The following is a 23,109-nucleotide window of genomic DNA, read 5'->3' on the forward strand; positions in this document are numbered from 1 at the left end:
AGAGACTGAGGGTAACAGGGGACACTAGAGCTGCCTAGCAGATCTCAGAGTTGGGTGCTACGCCCGGCCTGACTCAGCCTGGCTTTGCTCCCTGCCCACCCCAGGGATGCCCGTGGACGTGAACTCAGCTGCCTTCCGCCTGTGGCAGATCCTCAATGGCACCAGCTTCCACGGTTGTATCCGAAACCTGTACATCAACAATGAGCTGCAGGACTTCACCAAGACGCAGATGAAACCAGGCGTGGTGCCGGGCTGCGAACCCTGCCGCAAGCTCTACTGCCTGCGTGGCATCTGCCAGCCCAGTGCCAGCCCGGGGCCTGTGTGCCACTGTGAGGCTGGCTGGGGGGGCCTGCACTGCGACCAGCCAGCTGACGGCCCCTGCCATGGGCACAAGTGAGTATGGGGTGGGCTGAGGGAGGCCTTGCCCCTGCCCTTTCCCACATTCTACTTGTCCATGTGAGGGCCACCTCTCAAACTGTAGTTTGAAACCCCTAAATTGGAGCACGGAACCTAACACAGCTCCCCCACCCACCTCCATACTGGTTTTCCATGTTTATTAACAGGAAAAGGCTCATAAGGACAAACAGAATTGTATTTTTTCCCCTTGGTTTAAATCTTGTGACAAAATAACAGTCCTGTGAAGTCAAGGCTGGGAGGGGTGGGCCTTGGGTTGGCTGGTCCTCACGGTGACTTTTCTCTGTCTCCTCCAGGTGTGTCCATGGGGAATGTGTGCCCCTTGATGCCCTTTCCTACAGCTGCCAGTGCCAGGATGGGTACTCAGGGGCTCTGTGCAACCAGGTCGGGGCGGCTGCAGAGCCCTGTGGGGGCCTGCAGTGCCTGCATGGCCACTGCCAGGCCTCGGCCACCAAGGGGGCACACTGTGTTTGTGACCCTGGCTTTGCGGGCAAGCTGTGTGAGCAAGGTCAGGGGCCCCCCTCCTGATGTGCCCTCTGCAGGGTCTCTCCCCACAAAATGCATAGCAACTTGATGTTTCCTTCCTCCCAACCTCAGCTACCCTCCCCACTCCTCTCCACTTGAGGCTACTCCTGGCCTTTTGGTGTCCCCCACCCTCTGTGCACTGAGCTCCACTCCCCACCTCCCCTGGGTCCAGCCCACCCCTCAGCTGCCCTTTTTGGCTGAGGTCTCTGGTTACAGAAGAGATCACCTAGGTAACAGCTCCTAGCCAGATCACCACATCTTGGTCCCATCCACTCTGGACCTGGGAGTGGCCGAAGTCTGAGGGTTTGGGACCCCTTCTCAAGCCCTCCCCAGACAGCTTGACCAGGATGCTGAGTCGGAATCTAGACTGCTGAGGCTGGGCAGGGGAAGCAGGGGAAACCCAGACCTGGGGCCCCTTTGGGCCATCACCTCCCCAGCAGGGATTTCTTTTATAATGTCATCATCCCCTCCAGGCTTCTGTAAAGGGAGGCATCTTACTCCAGCAGCTAGGAATTTCCTCCTTCCCCCTGGCCACACTGTGGACCCCAGGAGGAAGCTATACGAAGTTGCATGCTCAGAAGGTGGGAGGACGCTGGGGACAGAGGGGCGTGAGAGCATGAAGACCCCTCCGGGGATGCTGCCCGCTTCCTCCTCCTTCTCCTGGGGCAGCAGCTGGACCCTGAGTGTACCCTGAGGCTTTCTCTTGGTGTCTGTCCCATCCAGAGTCCGAATGCCGGGGGGACCCTGTGCGGGACTTTCACCGGGTCCAGAGGGGCTATGCCATCTGCCAGACCACGCGCCCACTGTCGTGGGTGGAGTGCCGGGGCACGTGCCCGGGCCAGGGCTGCTGCCGGGGCCTGCGGCTGAAGCGGAGGAAGCTCACCTTCGAGTGCAGCGATGGGACCTCTTTTGCTGAGGAGGTGGAGAAGCCCACCAAGTGCGGCTGTGCCCTCTGCGCGTAGTGGGCGCGGGCCGGCGGCGGGCGGCAGCTGGGCTGGGGGTGCGGGCCATCACCAGGACGGCGCCAGGCCCTGGGCAACGCGGGTGGCCTCGACAGCCTTTCTAGCTTTGGCCGGGCGGAGGGGCGAGGCCAAGCTGCCGCCCTCTCCGGAAGTGCCTTGCACAAATAGGCGCTTAATAAATATTTGTTGAATGAATGTGTGCGTGAGGTCAGGCCACGAAGGCAGAGTGGTGGCACCCCTCCATGCCTGCTACCTGGTCTGAAGAAGGGGGCTGATCCTTTCTCAAGCTGGCCTTCCCCCTGGGGCCTCTGCGAGTAACGGCCTCACTCCTGCTGCCACAGCATCTTGCTGGCAGCAGGCCGTGGGCAGAGCGGAAGGGCCTCCTCTTGCCACGGGAAAGGGGCTGCCCCACCCGGTTTGCACTGCTTGGGAAGGATGCTGGGGCGGAGTTGGTTCTTAAGACCAGGCCTTGAATCCTGATGTGTAGGATGACCACTGTAGCTTCTATGAGGGGGTTCCCGGGGAAGGCAGACCCCACCAAAGAGGGCAGGAAGGTCTGGCTCCAGTTGAGTAAACATCACCTGCCTCCATCACTAGCCCAGCAAGGGACACTGCACCTGGGCTCCCCAGCCACCCACCCATTACAAGCTGTTGGTGAACTACTGGCAATGGGTCAGGTGTGAGGGTTTGGTGACCAGGCAGGGGTCTCCTTTGTGAACTTCAGCTCAGGTCTCCTGGCACTGAAGGTCAGTAGGGAGCACTGGGGTCACAAAGGTCGTCATCATGGCCTTTGTCAGCTGTCATGCTGGGCAGACTTCTCTCCATCTGGACCTCAGGGTCCTCAGCTATAAAATGGGGAGGAACAAAGGGAACTGGGAAAGATTCTCCTGCTGTGGTCTCAGAAGGAAACCTGAGGAGTTAGAAGTCCCATTCTCATAAATCACAGCCACAAGTATTTATGTGCCTAACCTGGGACGGGATACTGTGGGCATCCAGCCCTAATGGGCGGGCATGAACCAATCCCTGTGCACTGCAGGAGTGACCAGGATGCCTGGGAAGAGTAGAGCCCAGTGGGGCTCTGGCCATTGACCCTTGTTGGGACTGCAGCTGCCCACCCTAGTGTTCGAGCTACTGGGTGTGGGATTCTCTGACACAGCTTATCTGGCATGCTGAATCAAGTAGGTGATTTCTGAATCTGAGAGTTAGCAAAGGGAGGAAAAGTTACTCTTCTTTCCAGATGTCTCCCGAAGAGCATGTAGCCCTGAGTATGCAAGGGGGAGCCCTTAGCGCTGACTGCGGAGATCATCAGCCTCTTGCAGCCACAGAAGCCTGGCACATTCCACCACACCTGCACTCATGCCTGCAAGTATGAGCTGGGACCCTGGGGTGGGAAAGAGGGCCCTGCTCTGCTCAAATGGGTAAGTGTCCTCAAGGCAGGATCTGACCCTCACCAGGGGGCCGGGCTCTTATTGTCTTGAGGCTCTGAGCAACACTAGCCTGCATAGGGCTGAAACATGCTAGAGCAGCCAGCTTGCCCCTTCCCTGAAAAAAAAAGATGTTGGACTCACTAGCCCTGAGGAAGTTCACCTCCCTGGTGGTCCCCACAGAGCTGGAGAAGCCAGTTCCCAAGCTGAGGAACACTGACTGGCAGGAGGCCTCGTCACTCTGCACAAAGGGGCACCTACAGAAAGGTGATGCCACCCCTTCCCCAGGGCCATGGGTACAGCAGGTGAGAGGCCAGTGTGATGGTTCCCAGGCAGTACTGCATAAGCCTAAAGTTACCCACATCAGCCCTGCCATGCTAGTCCTTGGCCGAGTCTGAGGACTAGAATCTACTACAAGCCGAGGGCAGCAAGGGGCCAGGAGAGCCACGTGCCCCAAGATCAACTTATCCTCCAACTGCAAGCCACTAGGGACCCTGGTCATCATCTCCAGTGCCTGTTCACACTGGTGAAGTCCTGGAAGAAGGCTACTGGGAGACCACCGGCTGAGAAATCGCCTCTGCATCTTGTCCCCCTTTGGCAAATGTCTTCAGTTCCTTTGTGGTTGCCACTGGCTGCTTCCATTATGTGCACTGAAGACACCCAGCAGGGCAAAGCCTGAGAAGCTGTTCTCTGCAGCAACACTGGTGACAGCCATGGGTCTCTGGGACTGTTAGGAAATGGAAAAGGCCGACTTTCTCCTCTTTGCCTGCTGTTAGCCTAACCACGAAAGTATCTCTTTATACAGAATACTTACAGATTCTAATATATATTTGTATTTCATTTTGTTATAGTATTTTTATATGTTAAAGTCAACTCCAATGTCTTGTTTTGATTTGCAGATGCTATGTGGTCGTGACCTTTGGTGTGGGGTTTCTGTAGTCTTATTTGGATCGACTCTAAGAGACTGGTTTAGACAGCCCATGAGGGTGCCGCACCTGCCCTTCCCCTGAAGTACTGTTTTAGAATGCCAATATTGTCTTGTCTTTCATGTGAACATGACATTATTCACTTACATTCTGTTTGGTTGGTCTCTTTCTCCACCAAGGTGAGCCTATTCCTATCTGCATTCACCCTCCCAGGGCTTAAGAGCCTGAGGGCTGATGCCATGCCCAACAGTATCCCCGCATGCAGGATGTCTGCCCTGGAGCCCTGTTCCTGAAGTGGCAAAGGATGTCTGTCCATCCGGAAGGAAGAAGGGTTTGGGGGCCAGCAGTTAGAACTGGCTGGGGATATGAGCCAGAGAGGGTATAGCACACATGGTCTGGGGAAGCTGCACATCCTCACCTCTCACCAAATGCTTGCCTTTACTCTTAAGGTGTTTGTCTACAGAGCCACACCTATACTCAACCTGTCTCTGAGGGCTTCGAAGCATCAGGGCAACAGATTAGACAGCAGTGTGTCTTCTCAGATGTCCTGTAAGATTAACTGCCTGTCTCTACGCAGTGGTTCATAGGGATCAGTGGAGAAAGGAGGCAAACATACTTCTGTGGGGATTCTGTCACCTTCTCACACCAGAAAATTGCACTTGGGAGTCTGGGTGAGGCTGGGCCCTGGCAGACAAGCTTTATAAGGTTCCTGATGACACAGCACCTGGCTGGCCTTCTTCCCAATGACAGGACCACAGACTTATTTCCCACTGAAAATATAGGCAATGGTTACACAAGCAACACCTTACCAGCACAAGAGCCACCTTCAAAGTGCCCAGTGATGGTAACTTCAGTGTCTTGACAATTGGTAACTGAAAATTTTAGGAGGAAAGAAAATGGGATCAACTAGGGTAGTAGGCTCAAGTGTCTGTACTGGCCAGGATATTACCTACCAAAGTCAAGTGAGTGACACCCTCTGAGCCTATCCTTTCTGTTGTCACTTCTGATACAGTAGTATATCAAAAGGTTTTCCTACTGTAAAGTGACAAATGGCAATTGAAACAGCTAGGGACTATGTGACCTGGAGAGCATTTTCCAATCTACTGAGCACTAGATGATGCATACCAATAAGTTAATTCTATCATATCTTCATCTTTTTTTAAATGATAAGCTAGAAATCTCAAAAAAAAAATTTTTATTTGGTTCTGGGATCAAACCCAGGGCCTCAGGCATGCCAGGCAAAGTACTTTACCACTGAGTCAGATCCTCAACCTTAGAAATCTCACTTTTTTTTGTAGGGGGTGGTGTTGGTGGTGCTGGATAATCAACCCAGGGACTTGTGCATGTGAGGCAAGCACTCCATCAACTGAAATATATCCCCAGCCCACAAATCTCAATCTGATTGTTTAAAAAAAATCCTTAGTCCTTAAATATATATTTAAAAATTGGGCTAAAAAACCCCACATCTGTGGAGCAGCAGTAGCAGCCTCTGAATTAAAGTCAAGGATGGCCTTGCAGCTTGCTGGGTATTCTCACTGGATGCTGCTCTGCATGTTGATAGCAAGTGTTAGATAAACTTGCTAAGTTGATTCTCACCATCCTGCTGGGTCCTTAACCAGACCTGCCTTAAGCAGGGGTGAAAGAATACAATGCAAATGGAAAGACTTTCTACTACATTTCACTAGCGCCACAGAGAGCCTGGCAGTTGGACCTGGCTTGCCTGAGATAAGGAGCTTGAACTCCATCACTCCTCACTCTCAGGATGAAACACTGGTAACTTTCCTACCCTGCCAAGGGAATCCCAAGGATTCACCCATTGTGTTTTCTCTTCCCTGAAGCTAGCTAGGCATAGCTTACAGAATGATTCATGATTTCAAGTAGCACATAATAATGTTTCTTTAAGGGCCAACACCATGGTTGAGACAGAGTATTCTTTTGGGGTTACTTCTAGCTACTTACCACTTGGTTTCAAGTTGAATGCCTGGCTTCAATGCACTCTGTACCCTCTCCAGTGATTACACAAACACACTTTAATATCAAAGAAGTTTAATACGCTGCAGTAAAATAAGCGCCTTAAAAAGCTCATGAAATAGGTGTCAATGTTAGAGAAATCCTCCCACACATCCTTTAGCTCCATACCCCTTCCCTCAAAACCAAACAAGAAAATCTGAAACAACACAGGAAATCCTTCCAAGCCTGGATTTCAGTGTGGGCCCCATCACCAATAACAAGAACACAGTGTCCTACATGATATAACAGGAAAGTAAAACACAGAAGCACAAAAAGCCTACAAGATTTCAATATTTAAGAGACTTGATACATATTCAAAGTTAAAATAACTCCCACTTTTATACCTATACATATTGTTTTAAAGCAACTTAATATATTTTAAAATTTCCATATATACACTCTCAAAGGTTCTTCAGGTGAGGTATGTAAACATTGTCTAATGAAAAATTTTCAATGTTTCAAACCAACAAATTCACAGCATACATTGAATTTTCATCCATTAAAGACACAGTATCTTCCTACACTCACTAACATAGTGGAAATCCAGGCCCAAGGGACGCACGCTTATCTTCCAGGTTACCATTTGCAGAATTTCTTATTTCACTGCTTTTGGAAGGACTACCTTCACACAGGCTGGGAGCACACACCTGGTACCAGGAAGGGGCTGGGCCCTCCAGAGGCCCTGACCTTGGGCATCTGGAACACTGGCTAAGACTCACAAGACACCAAAAAGGAGCATATCTGAACAACTACAAGATTGACCTCGGCAATGACATCACTGGGAGGAACCAGAAAGACCTTTAAAGGAACGGTAGAGATTCATTTTAGAGCTCCCTGAATCCACAGCCGGATCAGCAGCCCCTGCCCTCACACGTTCTGAAGGGTCATGGCCTAAAAATAAAAATCCACACGGCACCTGAGCTTCAGTTAAATTGTATGGGCCTCCTATGACCCCTTGGCCCTGCAAAGGCATTGATTTAGCCTCAGTTAGGACCCTGGGCTGTGCTTTTAATACAGGTTAGGGTTGAATTTCTTAATATCATAATGCATATGGGAAAATAATGCCATTGAGTTCACAAAGACGACCAATGCTCACAGGCACTGGCCATTGACCTTGGAGGAGCTCAATTTTGAAAACTACTTGTTCCCTGAGGGTAAACAGCAGGCTTCTATTGAGATTAAGTGAGGCTAATAAGGGGATTTTTATTACAAAGTATTAAAGACTTGGGGAGCCTTAGGCCAGAATTCTATTTTACCTCCACATAATCTACAACACCCTCCCCCACCCCCACCACCAAAAGTAGTCACCTTCCCAAAGATACAATATAGGTCAATTTCTTTCCTCTTTGCTTGCTTTCGAGCTCAGCAATGGAAAGGTTTATCCCAATGCACCCACTTCAATCTAAAAAAACACTAGTGAAAAATTCCAAACACCATCATAAATACAAAAGAGAAGACATATTCCAAAAGCCTAAAAAACTACATTACTTCTATTAAAGGTTACTTGGGTGTGGGGTATTTCTTTTTCACAAAGTCTAGGACGGTCACAAGGAGAGGCTGCTTTAACAGCTTTAGAAACCTGTTGAGCTGGACACGCTGAGAGAATTGGAGGAGTGACTGCCTCTTTCCACTGACCTAAGTTAGGGCTAGGCCCAGACACAAGGGCTGGAGATGTTTCAAGCCCTGGCAGAGGAGGATGGTAGGAAATAGGCTAGTTTCTTAAAGGTGGGTTGGAAACATTTAGTTATCCACTTACATTTCTCATGTGAAAAGTTCTTACATTCACTTTATAGCCAAATGAGCTTTGTTTGCCTCAACTACTTTCTGGAAACTTTTATCAATTCCTGGAAAATTGCTAACTTCTGGATTTACATGCTCACTTTTGATGTGTCTGGTGCTGGCAGATTTCTCATCCATTGCTGGAGTTTTGTGACATGAGGGAGCGTGCAGACAAACAGAAGCAAAAATTCAAGTACAGCAACCTCTCCGGCAAAGGCAAGAGGGCATTGCAAGAGCTGTTCTACCCCCACCTGATCCTCTGAGACAAGGGCCAATGAGGACCCCAGAACACGTCATTACCTAGGGTCTTATTGCTTAAGGGCAACACATCAGAAAGAACACCTGGAAATCTGCTCTGCAGATTGGGTATTGACCACTGACCAATTTATCATACATTTGTATATATATAACAGAATCACATGAGAAGAGGGGACAGTTAAAGCTTGGATTCGATGTTACATTTCAGACCAAATGCCCCAAACAGCTCTCAACCTGCTGGGTTTTGCTCTTTCTCCATGTGTGAACTGTGTTATGAAAGGGAGTCCAATGCTCAAAATATATTCTACAATACTACAATGCAAACCAACATCACTCAGAACATGAACCTGTATACAGCACATGTAATAAATATTTTTAGAAAACTATTTACAATATTACTTCTTGTGAACGTTTAGATGAGAGCAAAATCTATTTCTTCCTGCAAAGGTTAAAAAAGTCTTGACTATCAAGTTCAGTGCTAAATTCCCTGGCACCTAGTACCCATTCACATTTCATATTAAAAGCAGATTTGCTTACAAATAGTATCTTAGAAAAACATTCTCCAGCATTACTGTTCAAGTGTCCTAATTTGTTTAAAAAAGACAAAGGGAGGCCATAGGAAATATGCAAACTATGGTTCAAATGAATGACAAAAATCCCTGTAGCCCTAGTCTCAAGGCTCCCTGCAGTTCTCATGACAGACAGGAGTGCCCAGGAGTGGGGCACAGGGACAAGGAACATGACTGTGAATCATTGGTTCCACTATATTAGGGTGCTCTGAATTGCAGACCAGGACTCCTGAGAACTAAAGCTGAACACATCTTAGAACAGATGGTCTCATTCTGTAACCAATGGTCACAGGTGGGCCTGGCCCACATCTACAGATGCTTGCTGAGAGGGAGGAGGAGGAGGAGGACAGTGAAGGTGCCCACAAGTATTGTAGGGTACAGAAGGTAACGTGTGTCTCCCCCATGGGTCAGAGTGTGAAGAAATGTCTCTCACAAACCTGGAAGAGTGAGACTTAAAAAGCACACACACCTCAATGCTGTCTTCAGGCAACCAGTGGTTCCTGCTTGTCCCACAGGAGTGGGTTTGGAGTTCCTTGGGGCTACAACTAAGGCATATTTCCCTGCACAGGCTGTGGAAGTGAATAGTTGAACATGTCAATTTTGTATGGAAGAAGCAGGCTGCCTAAGGCAGGCTCTGATGCCATGCCTGGCAGGGCCATACCCACTGCGGAAGTCCTACTTTGTTCTGGGACAGGCAATAGTGGGGAAAAGTGCTCAGGTTCCAGTCCACATTGTATCTGCCCAAGTACAGTGAGGATTTCAAGGCCACATCCTTCAGCCTTCACTGTGTCGTCTGGGGTTCAACAGCTGAGCATAGTAGTTGTGGAGGATGAGTGGCAAGAATGAACAATTTCTGAAAAGCCCTTTTGACAGTTAATTATTTTTTTGTTAAAATAAATACTCTGTATAGAAGCATTTGAACAGGAAAATATCATTATTTACAGTGAAATAAATTCCACAGTGGTGTGTATAAATATGTATCATATATATTTGAAACCAGTCAATAAGTCTCCTAGACTATTTAGAATGCAGGAACCACTAGTGAAATCAATAATCTTAAAACAACAGTGGCCCTAAAAATTACTCCTACAGGTGGTATAAATATATAAAATTATGCAAGTCTTGTTTGTATGTTTCCCACAAATTAGCTCCCAAACACTACAGCTTCAGCTACAAGGTAACACAAGGTGTGGATCACAAAAAAACGAGATGGAAAATAGGTTAAGTGAACGGTACTTGGACCTAACATCTAAATACTGGAAGAAGAAAAAATAGTTATTAAGAGAAAAAATGCTTTTTATGTGATATATGAGTTTAGTGAAGCACTTGGGGGAGGGGACTATCCCAGAGAAGATGCCACCCAGAAGGGAGTTGATGGCATAAGCAAGAGGGAAGAGGAAGGGCAAGTACCAAGGATGACCCCCCTAAGACGAGGAACTAATTCAGGCCTGACCAGGATCATGCTTCATGGGCCAGGCAGAGTGCCTAAACTTGGTTCAACTAAAGCTGCTGGTGTGCAACTGACATAATAGTATTTCAAGAAGTATGTGAGATCTGGATTTCAGGTTGGAATAGGCAAAGACCATTCATTCATATTCACAAGTAGTGACCGAAGCTTGGGGAGTAATAAACTTCCAATTGCCCTAGAAACAAGGAGCGGAGGGCTCTGGGGATAAAATTAACAGGCCCTGTGCTTTTGGGGAGAGGCACTATTCTAGGCTGTAAGTATTAGTAAAGAGCTTGTGTTGAGCACTGCTATTAGTGGAATGTCTACCATAAAGTCAAGTTCTCTGGGATTCATAAAATTGAAGATGACTTTTAATTTAAAAAGTTTCTTCTTTTAGTTTTAAGTACAGACTCTAGTAGATATGATCATATGTATGTCCACAATGCATCAATAAATATTCAATCAGAAAAGGAGGTATTTTTCTTTTTTTCTTATGCACAGCATTCTTCAGGAATAATATGCAATAGTAGCTGAATACTGAGATGAACAGACAAGATATCTTAAAACTTAGGTAAAAAATTGTTGCAATGCTAGACTACATAAAATAAATTTGTGTCTGTCTATACAACCTGACCTTGAATGACTACCACGCAAGGATCAAAAAATGTGCTATAAAGGATCAGGTAGTAAATATTTTAGGCTGGGAGGGCCACAAATAGTTTGCTACTATTTTTTTTTCCTATATAAACCCTTTTTAAAAAGGTAAAATCTGGGGGCAGGGGCTGGGGCTGTAGCTCAGTTGGTAGAGTGCTTGCCTAGTACATGTGAGGCATTTGACCATAAATTTGATCCTCAGCACCACATAAAAATAAAATAAAGATACTGTGTCCATCTACTATAAAAATATTTTTTAAAAAGGTAAAATTTATTAATTCCAACTTCCGGCACACTAATATGGACACTTGGCTGCTTTTTCTTTTTTTAAAGGGTCTTTGTATGTATGTATATGTATGTATGTATGTATATATATACATATATATATATATATATATATATACACACACACACACACACACACACACACACACACACACACATTTAGTTGTTGATGGACCTTTATTTTATTTCTTTATATGTGGTGCGGAAAATTGAACCCAGTGCCTCACATGTGCCAGGCAAAGGCACTACTACTGAGCTACAGCCCCAGCCCCACCTGGCTGCTTTTTCAGAATGTTTCAAGTGGCTTTTACACTGAACACCTTGTGTTAAATAGGAGGGTCTCATCAGGTAAGAAAGCTCCAGTGTCTGAGCTCATCAGGCTAACTTGACTGCAAAGCCACTAGTCTGAAGGATGGAGCAAAGGGTGTTGCCTAAGCCCTTAGCATAAAACACCAAGGCTCTGGGAAAAGGAAGATCAGATGGACAAGTGGTAATGGAAGGAACTTACCAGCTCTGGTTCAACTCCAATGGCTAAAGCTTGAGCAAGGACTTCCTCCACAAAGTGTCCAAGGTGGTTCCTTGGGGCTGCTCATCAACAGTGCAGCAGGGCACCGTCAAGCCTTAGCATCAGAGCTTTCTGGGTTTCTTTAAGAGGCAAAAGGACCTCAAGGTTCACAAACCACCCACTGTAAAAGGCCTCTTTTGATGTTTCAAGCTTAAATTAACATTGAAGGCAGTCTCAAAAGGGTTCCCCTAATACTGCTTGTTTTAAATACAACAATCTTTTTTGGGGGTGGGAGTTTCCTCACTTTCCCCCTACCCCCTTCAGGCCTAGGACTGAACCAGGCCTGAGTCTTGCCAAGCCTAAGCACTCTGCTACTGAGCTAAATCCCCAACCCCTAAATACAATTATCTATTGATTTTTTTTCCCCCTGAAAAGGATTTGGAAGCAACCATGGGGAAGAGTACTTATCCTGGATGTGAAGACCACCTTGCTGATGTGATATACAGATGTGATTCCATACTTTAAAAAAATTTTTTTTAGGAACTGGGGTTGTGGCTTAGTGGTAGAGTGCTTGCCTGGCATGTGTGAGGCACTGGGTTTGAGTCTTAGCCCCACGTATAAATAAATGAACAAAATAAAGGCCCACCAAAAAATTTTAAAAAAAGGACTGGGGTTGTGGCTCAGTGGCAGAGTACTTGCCTACCACGTGTGAGGCACTGGGTTCAATTCTCAGAACCACATATAAATAAATGAATAAAATAATAGTCCATCAACATCTAAAAAAATTAAAAATTTTTTATTTCAGTATTTCAATGAATATCAAGCTGTAATCAGACATAAAAGTAACAGCTAAGAATTAAAAAGAATTGGGGTGAGTTGTATATCAATGGTAGAGTACTTGCCTAGCATGTGCAAGGCCATGGGTTCCAACCCTTGCATTGCAAAGGGGGAAAAATTAAAATAATAAATGTTTCAAAACAACTGAGACCATCACTCCTTAGGGGCCACTGACAGAATTTTTTCACTGGCTGAGCATGAGTGGCACATGCCTATAATCCCAGAGGCTCAAAAGGCTGAGGCAGGAGGATTGCAAGTACTAGGCCAGCCTCAACAACTTAAAGGCCGTAAGGAGCTTAGTGAGACTCTGTCTCAAAACAAAAAGTTAAAAGTTGGGAATGTAGCTTAGTAGCAGAACAATCCTGGGTTCAATCCCCAGTACCACCCCCACATTAAAAATTTTTTTCTACTAACATGATTTTCCACTTCATTTGGAAGAAACTTACCCTTGAGTTTTGGGGGAAGGAGAGGACTACCACCTTGGAAGTGACTGGATTTGGTTTAAAGATATTATTCCCAAGCCTCTCAGTCACATTCAGTATGCAGTATGTTCCAATTTTTCATCATTTTTTTCAAAAGCACTTCAAAAGCCTCTAGTTTTATTTGTTGTCTTACTTTAATATAAAGTTAGTTTGAGAGTATTTGACTGAAAAGTTATTAGTGCCAATAATTTTTATTTTTCAAAACCAAAATCAAACTTAAAAGTAAACAGTGCTTTGGGTCTGTTGTGAGATTTTGTTTCTATTCTATGAAAAGGCTTTTCCTCACATCTAAACAGGATGTATGGAGGACTGAGGTCCTACTGAAGTACTCTCAACTAATTTTAACAGAACAAAGTCATGGCTTATCTTAATAAAAAAGAAGCGTGGCCACAGTCAGTTCTCTGATTACATACTATGTGAGTGAAATGGGAGGCTGGCTCACATACTTTTGGAACTCTTAATCCTAATTTGCTCATGGTTTTGGCCTCACTGTGGTTCTGTGATGGGTGATTAAAAGGAAGATTCAATACTAAAGAGTTGTAGTAAAAAGGGATGGCAGCCCCTGTGCTGTATCAATAGAACAATGTCTCATTTGCTACAGGAAACAAAGAACTTTGTAAGAATGAAACTGATGGGGCTGGGTTGTAGCTCAGTGGTGGAGCGCTTACCTAGCATGTGTGAGGTGCTAAGTTCCATCCTCAGCACCACATAAAAATAAATAAAATAAAGGTATTATATCCAACTACAACTAAAAAAAAAATTTTAAAAAAATGTCCTTTCCTACTAGACTCTCAGGCCTACTAATCAATAGAAATGCTGCCATAAATGAGTGACAGTTTCTACCCTTCAATTGAATCCATCACAAGGTGGGAAAAAGGCCAAATCTCAATTCAAAGAAGCTGTTTTGAAATGATGCCTTTCATTACTGACCTATCTGAACAGTGAGAAATTCACCTGAAGAGTATGTGATGTGCAGAGGATTCCATGAGAAAGCATAGTATATGTAAAGAGATGACTACAGATGTCTCTTCTCTCTGTAACATCATAGAAGGATGAGGCACAAAACCGTTTTAGGGAAGACTACATAGAACTCTTTAATAAGGAATCTCAGGGGCTAGCAACTGCTGATTATAGATGCAAGTTAACACTCACAGGTAGGAAGTCTCAGAAGTGCTAGGGGCAAGGCTCTGGACCCAACTGAGAATGTAGACTACACCCAGGGAGCCTCATGGGATAGAAAATGGTCTAGAGGAGGCCCAGCTTTGGGGAAGCTATGGTAGTTTTACGGGTGGTTTCTTAGGGATCTTCCAGTTCCCCCAGAAACTCAGAGGGAATATAATCCTCTGGTGTTCAACTTCAGCACTGGGACAGTCACTTCACTGAGGGTAGGCCCAGGAACAGAATTCCTTTCAGATTTGGGGTCTAGACAAGAATGCCTTTACATCTGGTGGCAAGCCAAAAATGGCTACGGGAAGGTCTCTGAAGAGGAAGGCAAACAAGGGGAGACTAGAATCAATACCAAACGTGGACTTGGAGATATCTGGGAGATAACTTTTCAAGAATCTGCTGGGGTACAAAGGGCCTTCCAGAGTTGGCCCTGGAGTTTTTGTTTTCTTTCTTTTATTAGCAAAACTAACTGAATCAACAAGAATCAGATTTAACAAATAGGAAAACAAGTCTAAACTTTTAAGTGTCCTAATTGTGTGGCATCTCAATCTGTTTAACTGTAGTTACTACTATGAAAGATGAGTTGATTCTAAAAATGATCCATTGCACTGCTAAGTGCATCACAAATACATCAACACTTCCTCAAATACAGCCTAGAATGAGAAAGTTATTACCTTAAAGTGAGCTTTAAAAATAAAAAAAGAACTTAGAAAAGTAATGGAATGAATTACAAACTTGGAACTGGAAAAATTCCATCAACTTACTACCTCACTTCTCTCCCTAACCTAATCCAAGCACCTTACAAGGTAGTCTATAAGCAGTCAAGGGGCACCTCTTATGTACAGGAATCAGCACACCTGACAGTGGCAAACATCAGTTGTTTAAGTCACCACAAAAACAATATCCAGTGACAACTATATGAAAAGATATTTTTTAAACCTTAAAACCATTTTTAAGATTAAATGGATGTATTGAAAACATAGTAATGCTTTTGTGCAACTTAGTGCTGAGAAAGGGATGCCAGCAACACACTCCACAGTTTCATTAATACAGGTAGCTTTTGAAGGGCCAAGGTGGGGAGGGGTGGAGGCTTCATTAAAGACAGCAAGCTTCATTTTCTCTGAAATTCAACACAATTCCCTATTTCTCATAAATCACATGCTTTTCTCCAGTCCTATCCCATCATCAGAGTTTCCTATATACAGCAAATCTTTAACAGAATGGGCATATGACCTGTTTTATCATGATTTGAATAAACAAAAGTAAAAAAGTCAAAAAAGTCCATCTGAGTTAATCTAAAGAGATCTGGAAAATTTTTTTTTTTTTTTAAAGTAATCACAGGGCAACATCTATCCACACAAGCCTATTCTGGTGACAAAATATGTTAAAGAAGTTGACTGAGGCTTAAACAACCCAGCCTGTTTGCTGGTGGCCCAATGGAAATGTCAAGTACACACTGTGTTATGAGAGAGCAATATCACAGGCACTGAGTAAAGCCAATAGGCCTATCTGGGCTTCACTGGGGAGAGGTAAACAACATCAATTACAAATATTACAGCTCTCACTTCTGAGTCATGGGACAGAGAATGACATGGCATGGGGAAGAACAATACTATAAGCATTTAATCCCCAGGATGGTGCTAACATAAATGGATATCTACTCAAGAGCATCCCAGCTGAACCTCAGCTCTGGGGGCAGGGGTGTAGAACCACTAAGATGCTTGGGCAGCTGCTTCCAGATGCCAGGGTGCTCTGACCTCTACATAACTGTGCTATTCAACACCTCTCTCAGCCTGGTGCCACTGTGGTATGTCCATGGAAACCCTGGGTCATTAAAAAACCATCTAGTTTGCGCTAATTATTCAGCTCATGTACACACTGCACAAAGAAGAATTTTACTGTAAAACCAGGATCAGGAGACATTTGCAGTTGATAACCACATGCAAATGCACCTGGATGCACATGCACACACACAAACATTCCTGTTATGGAAAATGATATTTTGGCTTTCTCTGAACAGGGAAGTACTGTGGATAAGAAAGGAAATAAGAATAGCTACTCTCATCCTAATTGTCAAATTACAGTTATGGTATTTAAAAAATTATTTTTCCTCCCAAAACAGAAGGAAAACCTTATTAGCATGCTAGTAAGCTTGCAAAGCCAAAAATGAAAAAGAGGATGCTGAGAATCAGTAATACAATTTGGGAATGCAAATAATTTTCAGAATTCAAAAACCAGAATTTACACTTGTGACACATCATTTGTCCCAAGGGCACATAATTTAGAGAACATGTTGTCAAATGACCAATTAAAAAAAGAAAAAAAAAAAAAAAAAAAACCCAACCAACCAACCAACCAAACAAAAAAAACCAAATAACTAAACAAACAAAAAACAAAGATGAAAGGAGTGATCAACAATGAATGTGATTTTTTAAAAAGAGGATAATAAAAAATTAATCTTTTATAATAATTATAAATCCTCTGCATTCTCCACATACCATAATAATGATTTGGTTTAGCTTTCAAACATCACTTAACAAAACAAAACAAAACAAAAAAACAAAACAGGGAAGTCACTGCTGTGGTTTGCAAAGAGAGCACCTACAGGGACAGCCGCTGTAGGTGGCTGCTGAAGCTCCTTTCGTGTGCATGATGGTGGTCTTCTCCGCTACAGTACAAGTGCTTGTGCATCAAGTATAAAATACAAGCCTTTAATCACATAGATCAGCTTTTTAGCTTTTGTAAATTTAAAAACAAAAAGGATAAATAAGGCACTGTACTTTTAAAACGAAAACTGCTTGGTTCCAAGTTTAAAACCCAAGGAACAACCAGAATAAAATATATAACTTCCCTTACTCAGCCTCAGAGAAGGACTCTGCAAGTTCTCTTCTCCACCTGAGACATATTTTCTGACATCTCAAATTGTGGTGTTCTCCACTATTCATAATTTGAAAGGCTTGACAAGCTTATAAAAGCAGATTTAGTTAATGCAAAATTAAAGGTTACTCCTAAAGAACAGTCTCCCCCTTGGCTGCCATTCTTCCATCACTTTGCCTCTAGCCTCCTCCGTTTGCCGTGGGAAGAGTCCAGCTTCGCCTTGAGCTTTCTCTTTCTCTGAGTTGCACTGTTCTCTGGACTTTTCAAGGGTCTGGCCCGAGTCTTCCCACTGCTTGGTTTCCTGTTTGCAGCTTTCTGAGGCCTAGAAGAGGACTCACCTGTCCCCTTTTGCTTTGTAGATTTTGCCACTGCTTCTGAGGCAATGGACTGGGTAGGTCTTTTGTTGGTATTCTCCTTTTCTTTCCTGGAGGTAGGGCAGCTCTTCCCAGAGGATTTTTTAGGGATCTTCATTTTGTTCTCTTTCAAAGACATCTTTTTGGGCAGTTGGTTGGTTTTGTCTCTTGCAGCTGGCTTCTTGGCAGGAGTTTTGGTGGGTCCTTCAACATGTTTTTCTTTGCTGGCCCTTATCGCTGGCCCCTTGTCCTTACTGTCCTGAGAGCTGCAGCCTTCTGCTCTCTTGCGTTTATTCTGAACTTCAGCTTTAAGCAAGACCTCAGACGCCTGCTTCCCTTTCCTTCCCTTCATTCCTTCTGTACTCTTGGGCTTAAGGGGAAACCCATCTGCATGCACCTGGAGGGCGAGCTTGGGGGACATCAGAGGGTTAATGCACACACTCTTCCGACTCTGTTTACTTTCCACAGCCACACCTAGTGGACTTTCCATTTTCTCATTTTTGATCAGTCGATGCTGGGCTCTGAGTTTTCCTCGAATATTAGAATACTTTCTAAGGATCCGGGTACTGGCTGGAGTAGGTAGATTAGTGGGAGGATGGCTACTTCTATCTTCCTTGACTTCCTCTGTGACATCTTCAGAATTAGGACTGAGGCTGATATCACTGCCATCTTCTGTCTCCACTTGGTCCAGATTCTCTCGAAATTTAGCCCAGAGCTTCTGTGTTTTCCAATTATTCCTAGCAGGAGTAGTTCCAGGAAATTTCTTTAAGTGTTTTTTCAAGCGTTCAGCCTGCAGTGAACTAGGATACAGGCCAGAAGGAGAGTACTTCTGAAGAGGATGCTTGACAGGGGGGATGTCTCCTGGAAGACGAGTATTGAGTTTCTTTACAATTACCAGGGACCGGGTTTCAGTTGTTTCTAAGAACCACTTACAAACATTGGATAATTTAAAGTTTGTCATAAAGAGCATCTGAACAGGAGAAAACTTCTGAACCTCTAAGGAACCCCTACATTTTCGGGATCTTTTTTTGCTTTTCCAGATCTCCTTCAGTTTATCTGACTTGTTCCTGGCTCTGGGTGTTGGCTGTGCTTCTTTCTCTAACTGGATCCAACCCTTCTGCACTTTCATGTACTGGGTGTTGAAGTTGGCAATGAGCTCCTGATTCTCCTCCTCAGCACACCATTCCACAAACTTGGGTTGTTCGTCTACCACTGTGTCCACATCCTCCTCCTCAAAGGGATCTGTGCTCTCGGAAGCTTCGTTATCCTTTGGTGTTGGCTTTATTTGTGCAGCTTCCTTGTCTGAAGTAACTTTCATAGTATCCAAGGAGTCCAGAGAATGAGCATGTCTCAGATTGTACACTGAAGAGGTCAATCTCTTAGGCCTTGGTTCCCTTTGTGGCCCAGCATCATTACCACCTCGACCACCTGATGTCCCAACTGGGGTAGCTGGGGCATGGCTAGCATCTTCTTTATGCTGAGTGTCCTCATTCTCTACCTCACTCTTACCCTCTTCCACATTCTGGGTGGGAGTGTGTCCTGGCCTCTCTTTTGATTGCTCTAGGTTCTCCCTACAAGGAATATTTTCAGAGGGAACAAGAGCATTTTTCTCACCCACCTTAGACTGCACATAGATTTCCAGTCTCTCTCCAGACAGTGGCTGGCTGACTGTGGTTATGGGATCACTGCTGGGGAAAATCTCCCCTTCTTCCTTCTTGATGTCTTTTGCCAGCATGTTTTTAAAAGTTTGCCTTGTGACAATCCCACCTCCTTCACTCTCCTGCTCAGCATCGTTCTCAGAGGGACAATCACTGACATTCAGGTTTTCGGTATCCTCCAGAGCTTCTGTATGGAAACTATCAGATGGAAAGCCCTCGGGTGTTATCCTACCAGTGTACCCTTCTCTTTCAGAACACTTTACACCAGGATTTTTAGAAACCTTGGTCTCAGGACAAGTGAGGGAAGAGTCTGAACTTTGATTTCTTAGGTACCTATCTGCAGAGGAAGAATCTGAAAGCTGACTTCTTAGGCATCTATCAGAGGCCTCAGGAAATTTTTTAACTTTTTTCTTCTTGTCCAGATTCTCTTCTGGTGAGTCAATGTTTAGATCACACACATCTTTTTCTGAAGAGCATTTTTTTATATCACTGTCTTCTCCTTCTTGCCTTGTAACACATGCTGCCTCTCCTTCCTCAGTCTCACCACAGCTTTCATCAGTACCAGTGCCAACTGCTTCCTGGGGTGAGTTGGTATCTAGTTCCCTAGTGTCTCCAGTCCTGACCTCAGTACTGTGCTTGTGCTCAGTCTGTGTCAGACTCAGGGGAAGCTCCACCTCCACAGCGGGACTTTGATCTTCTAAGCACAGAGGACTTTCTTCTCTACTGATCACTTCAGGAGAAGACAGAGGCTTACAAAGAACTTCTTCACTACTTTGCCCAGAAATGCTTTCAGTTGTGGGACCCAGGTGGCAGTCCTGGATTACGCTCAGCTCCTCTGCATCCAGCAGGGCAACTGGCTGTTGGTCTTGTTCAGGGGAAGACACCACACTTGTAGTGGGAGCTGAGACTGCAGCACTGTCTTCTGGCGCATCCTCTTCAGGGAGGTGAGCAGGCCCAGGACACACCGGATTGGATGCTGTCATCTCCTCTGGCCTAGAGGAACTGCTGGGATTCAGTTCATTCATCATGGAACAAACCTCAGGCTCTTGAGACTCTTTCACTGATGAAGTGTCTCCACCTCCCTCCTTGAAAGAGGTTATTTCTTTACTAGGTCCTTCAGTGTGGTCTTCTCTGGGAAGCTGCAAATCTACTGTGTGTCTAGGGGCTGAAACTGTAAGAGTCTGCTTGGGCATCACAACTGCCTCTGATGCCAGTGGTGAGCAGCTCGCTTTTTCCTGGATGTGTAAATTTCTGGCCAATGTGCGAACAGTTGGCAGCTCACAACAATCACCATTGAAAAAGTATCCTCGAGTACTCTTTCTGGCTGTTTTACGAGATGATAATATGGACCTTTGATTCTCAAAGTGGCATTCTGTTATTGGTTGACTGATATAAACAACATCACACTGGTTATCATAATCATTTATCCTCAACCCTGAGGCCCTTTTACTCTTCCGAGCTGTCTTGATGGAGGCTGATATCATCTTGGTTCGTGAATGTCCATTAGGTGCTTTGTGTATAGCTGGCACAGGGCTGGAGGCTAACCAACCATCTTTGGAATGATCAAACTGGCCCTTGTCACTGGGATGTGAATGGTAACCCATTTTACTTCTTCCTAGTGAGTGAAGATGGTTCTCTTGCTTTGGCCTTGCATCTTGTTCATCTGCCTCTAAATCCTGGCGCAAAGGTGTTTTTGAGCCACACTGTAGAGCATTCTCTTTGTCGGCAGTTCTAGATGAGTTCTCCATAAACCCTGAGTCCCATTTCTCTTCTGATAAAGCTTTGAATGAATTTCTTTGAGAAACAACATAGCTATTGCCCTCCTCGCTATTCTCAGCTGCCACTTTTACTCCAAGGAGACTTTCCACTAAAGCTGAACTCTGCATATGGTCTTTACTGTCCTCACATGTTTTCATATTTGTGTCTTGCTCCTTTCCAGTGGTTTGCCCCTCCAAGCTTTTAGAGATGTGGTGGAAGTTCTGTGAGGAAGAATTAGACACAGTGAGGTATCCCAGAGTGGAACTATCTGTTGAACTGCTAGAATTAGGTTGAGTGGCTGGAAGTTCGGAGGAATCTTTCTGGACAACAGTCAAGGCATTCTCTCTTCCATCTACAGAGTTTGTCTCAGGAGGAGGTTCCTTCAGGGTCTGTTCTGTGATATGCACAGAGCTGTGAGAGCCGGATGAGTCTACAAACAAATCTACAGAAGTAGGAGACTTCCTATCATGACACATAGCATCCTTTTCCCTATGGCTGCTGCTTAGCTGGGCACAGCCAGCGTTGCAAATGGATGCATCCATTGCTCCAGAATCCAAAGGTGGTAGGTCCTCGGTGCCTGGCTGAGATTCAGTGTACAGGTCACTCAGAACACGAATGAATTGCTTCTGATGATGAGTACACAGTTTGACCATAAACTTCTCCAGTGGGGACTTCGACTGATTGTTAGAATCTACTGCTAGAGTTTCTGTTGAATTCTCACTAGATGAACAAAGAGAAAGAATTAATTAGTAAGGTCATTTTCCAAAGCATCATTTTACATTATGAATCTCACCAGATGTTACTCACATTGTAAAGAGAGTACAAAGAGAAGCCAAAATGGCTTCAAAGTCCACCATTTATTTTTGTATGATTCCATAAAGAATATTTACCTAATGATAAGGTCAGCCTGTTATAGTCTCAATCTTTAAGGAACAACATATTTCATAATTTTATGTGACCATACAGATTTTTTAATCATGAGAAGAAATACTGAAAAAAAGTTCTTTTCTTTAAAAAATATAATTTTGATCACACTATAATTTCTCTTGGTCAACATATTCAGGTTGCACATCCCTAATCCAAAAATTGTAAACACTCTAAAATATGAAACTTTTTGAATGCTGCATGGCAGCACAAGTAGAAAATTCTACACCATGAAACTATATTTTATGTACAAAATTATTAAGAATGTTGTATAAGATTATCATCAGGCTATGTATATAAGGTATACATACATGAAACAAATGATTCTGTGTTTAGACTTGGGTCCCACTCCCAATACATCTCACATACATGCAAGTTTCCAAAATCTAAAAATATTCAAAGTCCAAAACATTTCTGGTCCCAAGCATTTCAAATAAAGGATACTCATGTGGTAATTTTACTGGAGGCTATGTATTCCTGTTATGCAATCGTTAAATCTACAATACTGACAAAAATTTAGATATACTATATTAAAAATCTTAGTTTAGAAGTTGAGAACTTAATAGTTTTAAAATTATCTCTTAGCAAAACGGATTGGGTGGATAATTATTAAGTGATGGTGGAAACCTTTAATCCCTTTCCTGGGTCATGGATGAACAGGAAACCAATAATTTTATATTTCAGATATGTTAAATGGTGGAATGACAAGCAAGTACTGATTTCTAGCCTTCAAGTGAGAAAACATATGTAAAACCACACCGAGTTATAAAGCTCTGTCAATGCAAAGTAGTAGGACTGTCTTCATACACTCCTAGCTAACACATCTCTTAGTACTTTGCTAAACATTTTTACAGTCACCTACAAGAAGTCACTCTACATTAAAGAATCCCTTTCAAACATTTTCCTCCTAAGTCATCTAGAATGAACTCTTAGAGCTTATCCCACATAGTAGGGATGTTGGGAAAGGAAGATACTGGACTTGAGACACTCCAGGCAGTGCTGCACAGACAGCCAAGGGTTTCGCTAGCTGCTCTGTGTTTCTAGATATCTAGGTTTTACTGAGCCTGTGCAGAGAGAGAGCTCCAATGATCTGGAGTTTGACAGAGCAACTCTTAGAAGACTCACTTCTACCTTTAGTAAGTGTGTATTTCTACTTACTTGCTGAGAAACCATATCCCAAGTGCTAGAAAGTACCTAAAGTAAAAATAAATATCTCTGAATGAGGGCTTTAGGAATAGTTTTATTATAGGTACACAGATTTTCTAACCTCCTTTCTCTTTTTTTGGATTGTGATT

General features: G+C 44.3%; 2 protein-coding genes across 15 annotated transcripts in view; one reads left to right on the forward strand and one right to left on the reverse strand.

The window, feature by feature from the left end:
* The window catches only part of Slit1 (slit guidance ligand 1), a 154,010-nt gene extending 152,091 nt beyond the window's left edge, over nt 1-1,919 (forward strand). Inside the window, exons 35-37 of the mRNA XM_027930103.2 lie at nt 105-393; nt 711-922; nt 1,663-1,919. Coding sequence (XP_027785904.2) covers nt 105-393; nt 711-922; nt 1,663-1,901 — 740 coding nt within the window. The 3' untranslated portion in view covers nt 1,902-1,919. The remainder of the gene's footprint in view (nt 1-104; nt 394-710; nt 923-1,662) is intronic.
* A 4,361-nt stretch (nt 1,920-6,280) lies between these two features.
* The window catches only part of Lcor (ligand dependent nuclear receptor corepressor), a 143,393-nt gene continuing 126,564 nt past the window's right edge, over nt 6,281-23,109 (reverse strand). For all 14 annotated transcript variants that reach the window (XM_071611030.1, XM_071611029.1, XM_071611028.1 and 11 more), the window contains one exon: nt 6,281-21,610. In XM_071611030.1, the coding sequence (XP_071467131.1) occupies nt 17,290-21,610 (4,321 nt within the window). In that variant the 3' untranslated portion in view covers nt 6,281-17,289. The remainder of the gene's footprint in view (nt 21,611-23,109) is intronic.

The sequence above is a fragment of the Marmota flaviventris genome, chromosome 4 (genome assembly GCF_047511675.1).
Source record: "Marmota flaviventris isolate mMarFla1 chromosome 4, mMarFla1.hap1, whole genome shotgun sequence".
Lineage (NCBI taxonomy): Eukaryota > Metazoa > Chordata > Mammalia > Rodentia > Sciuridae > Marmota > Marmota flaviventris.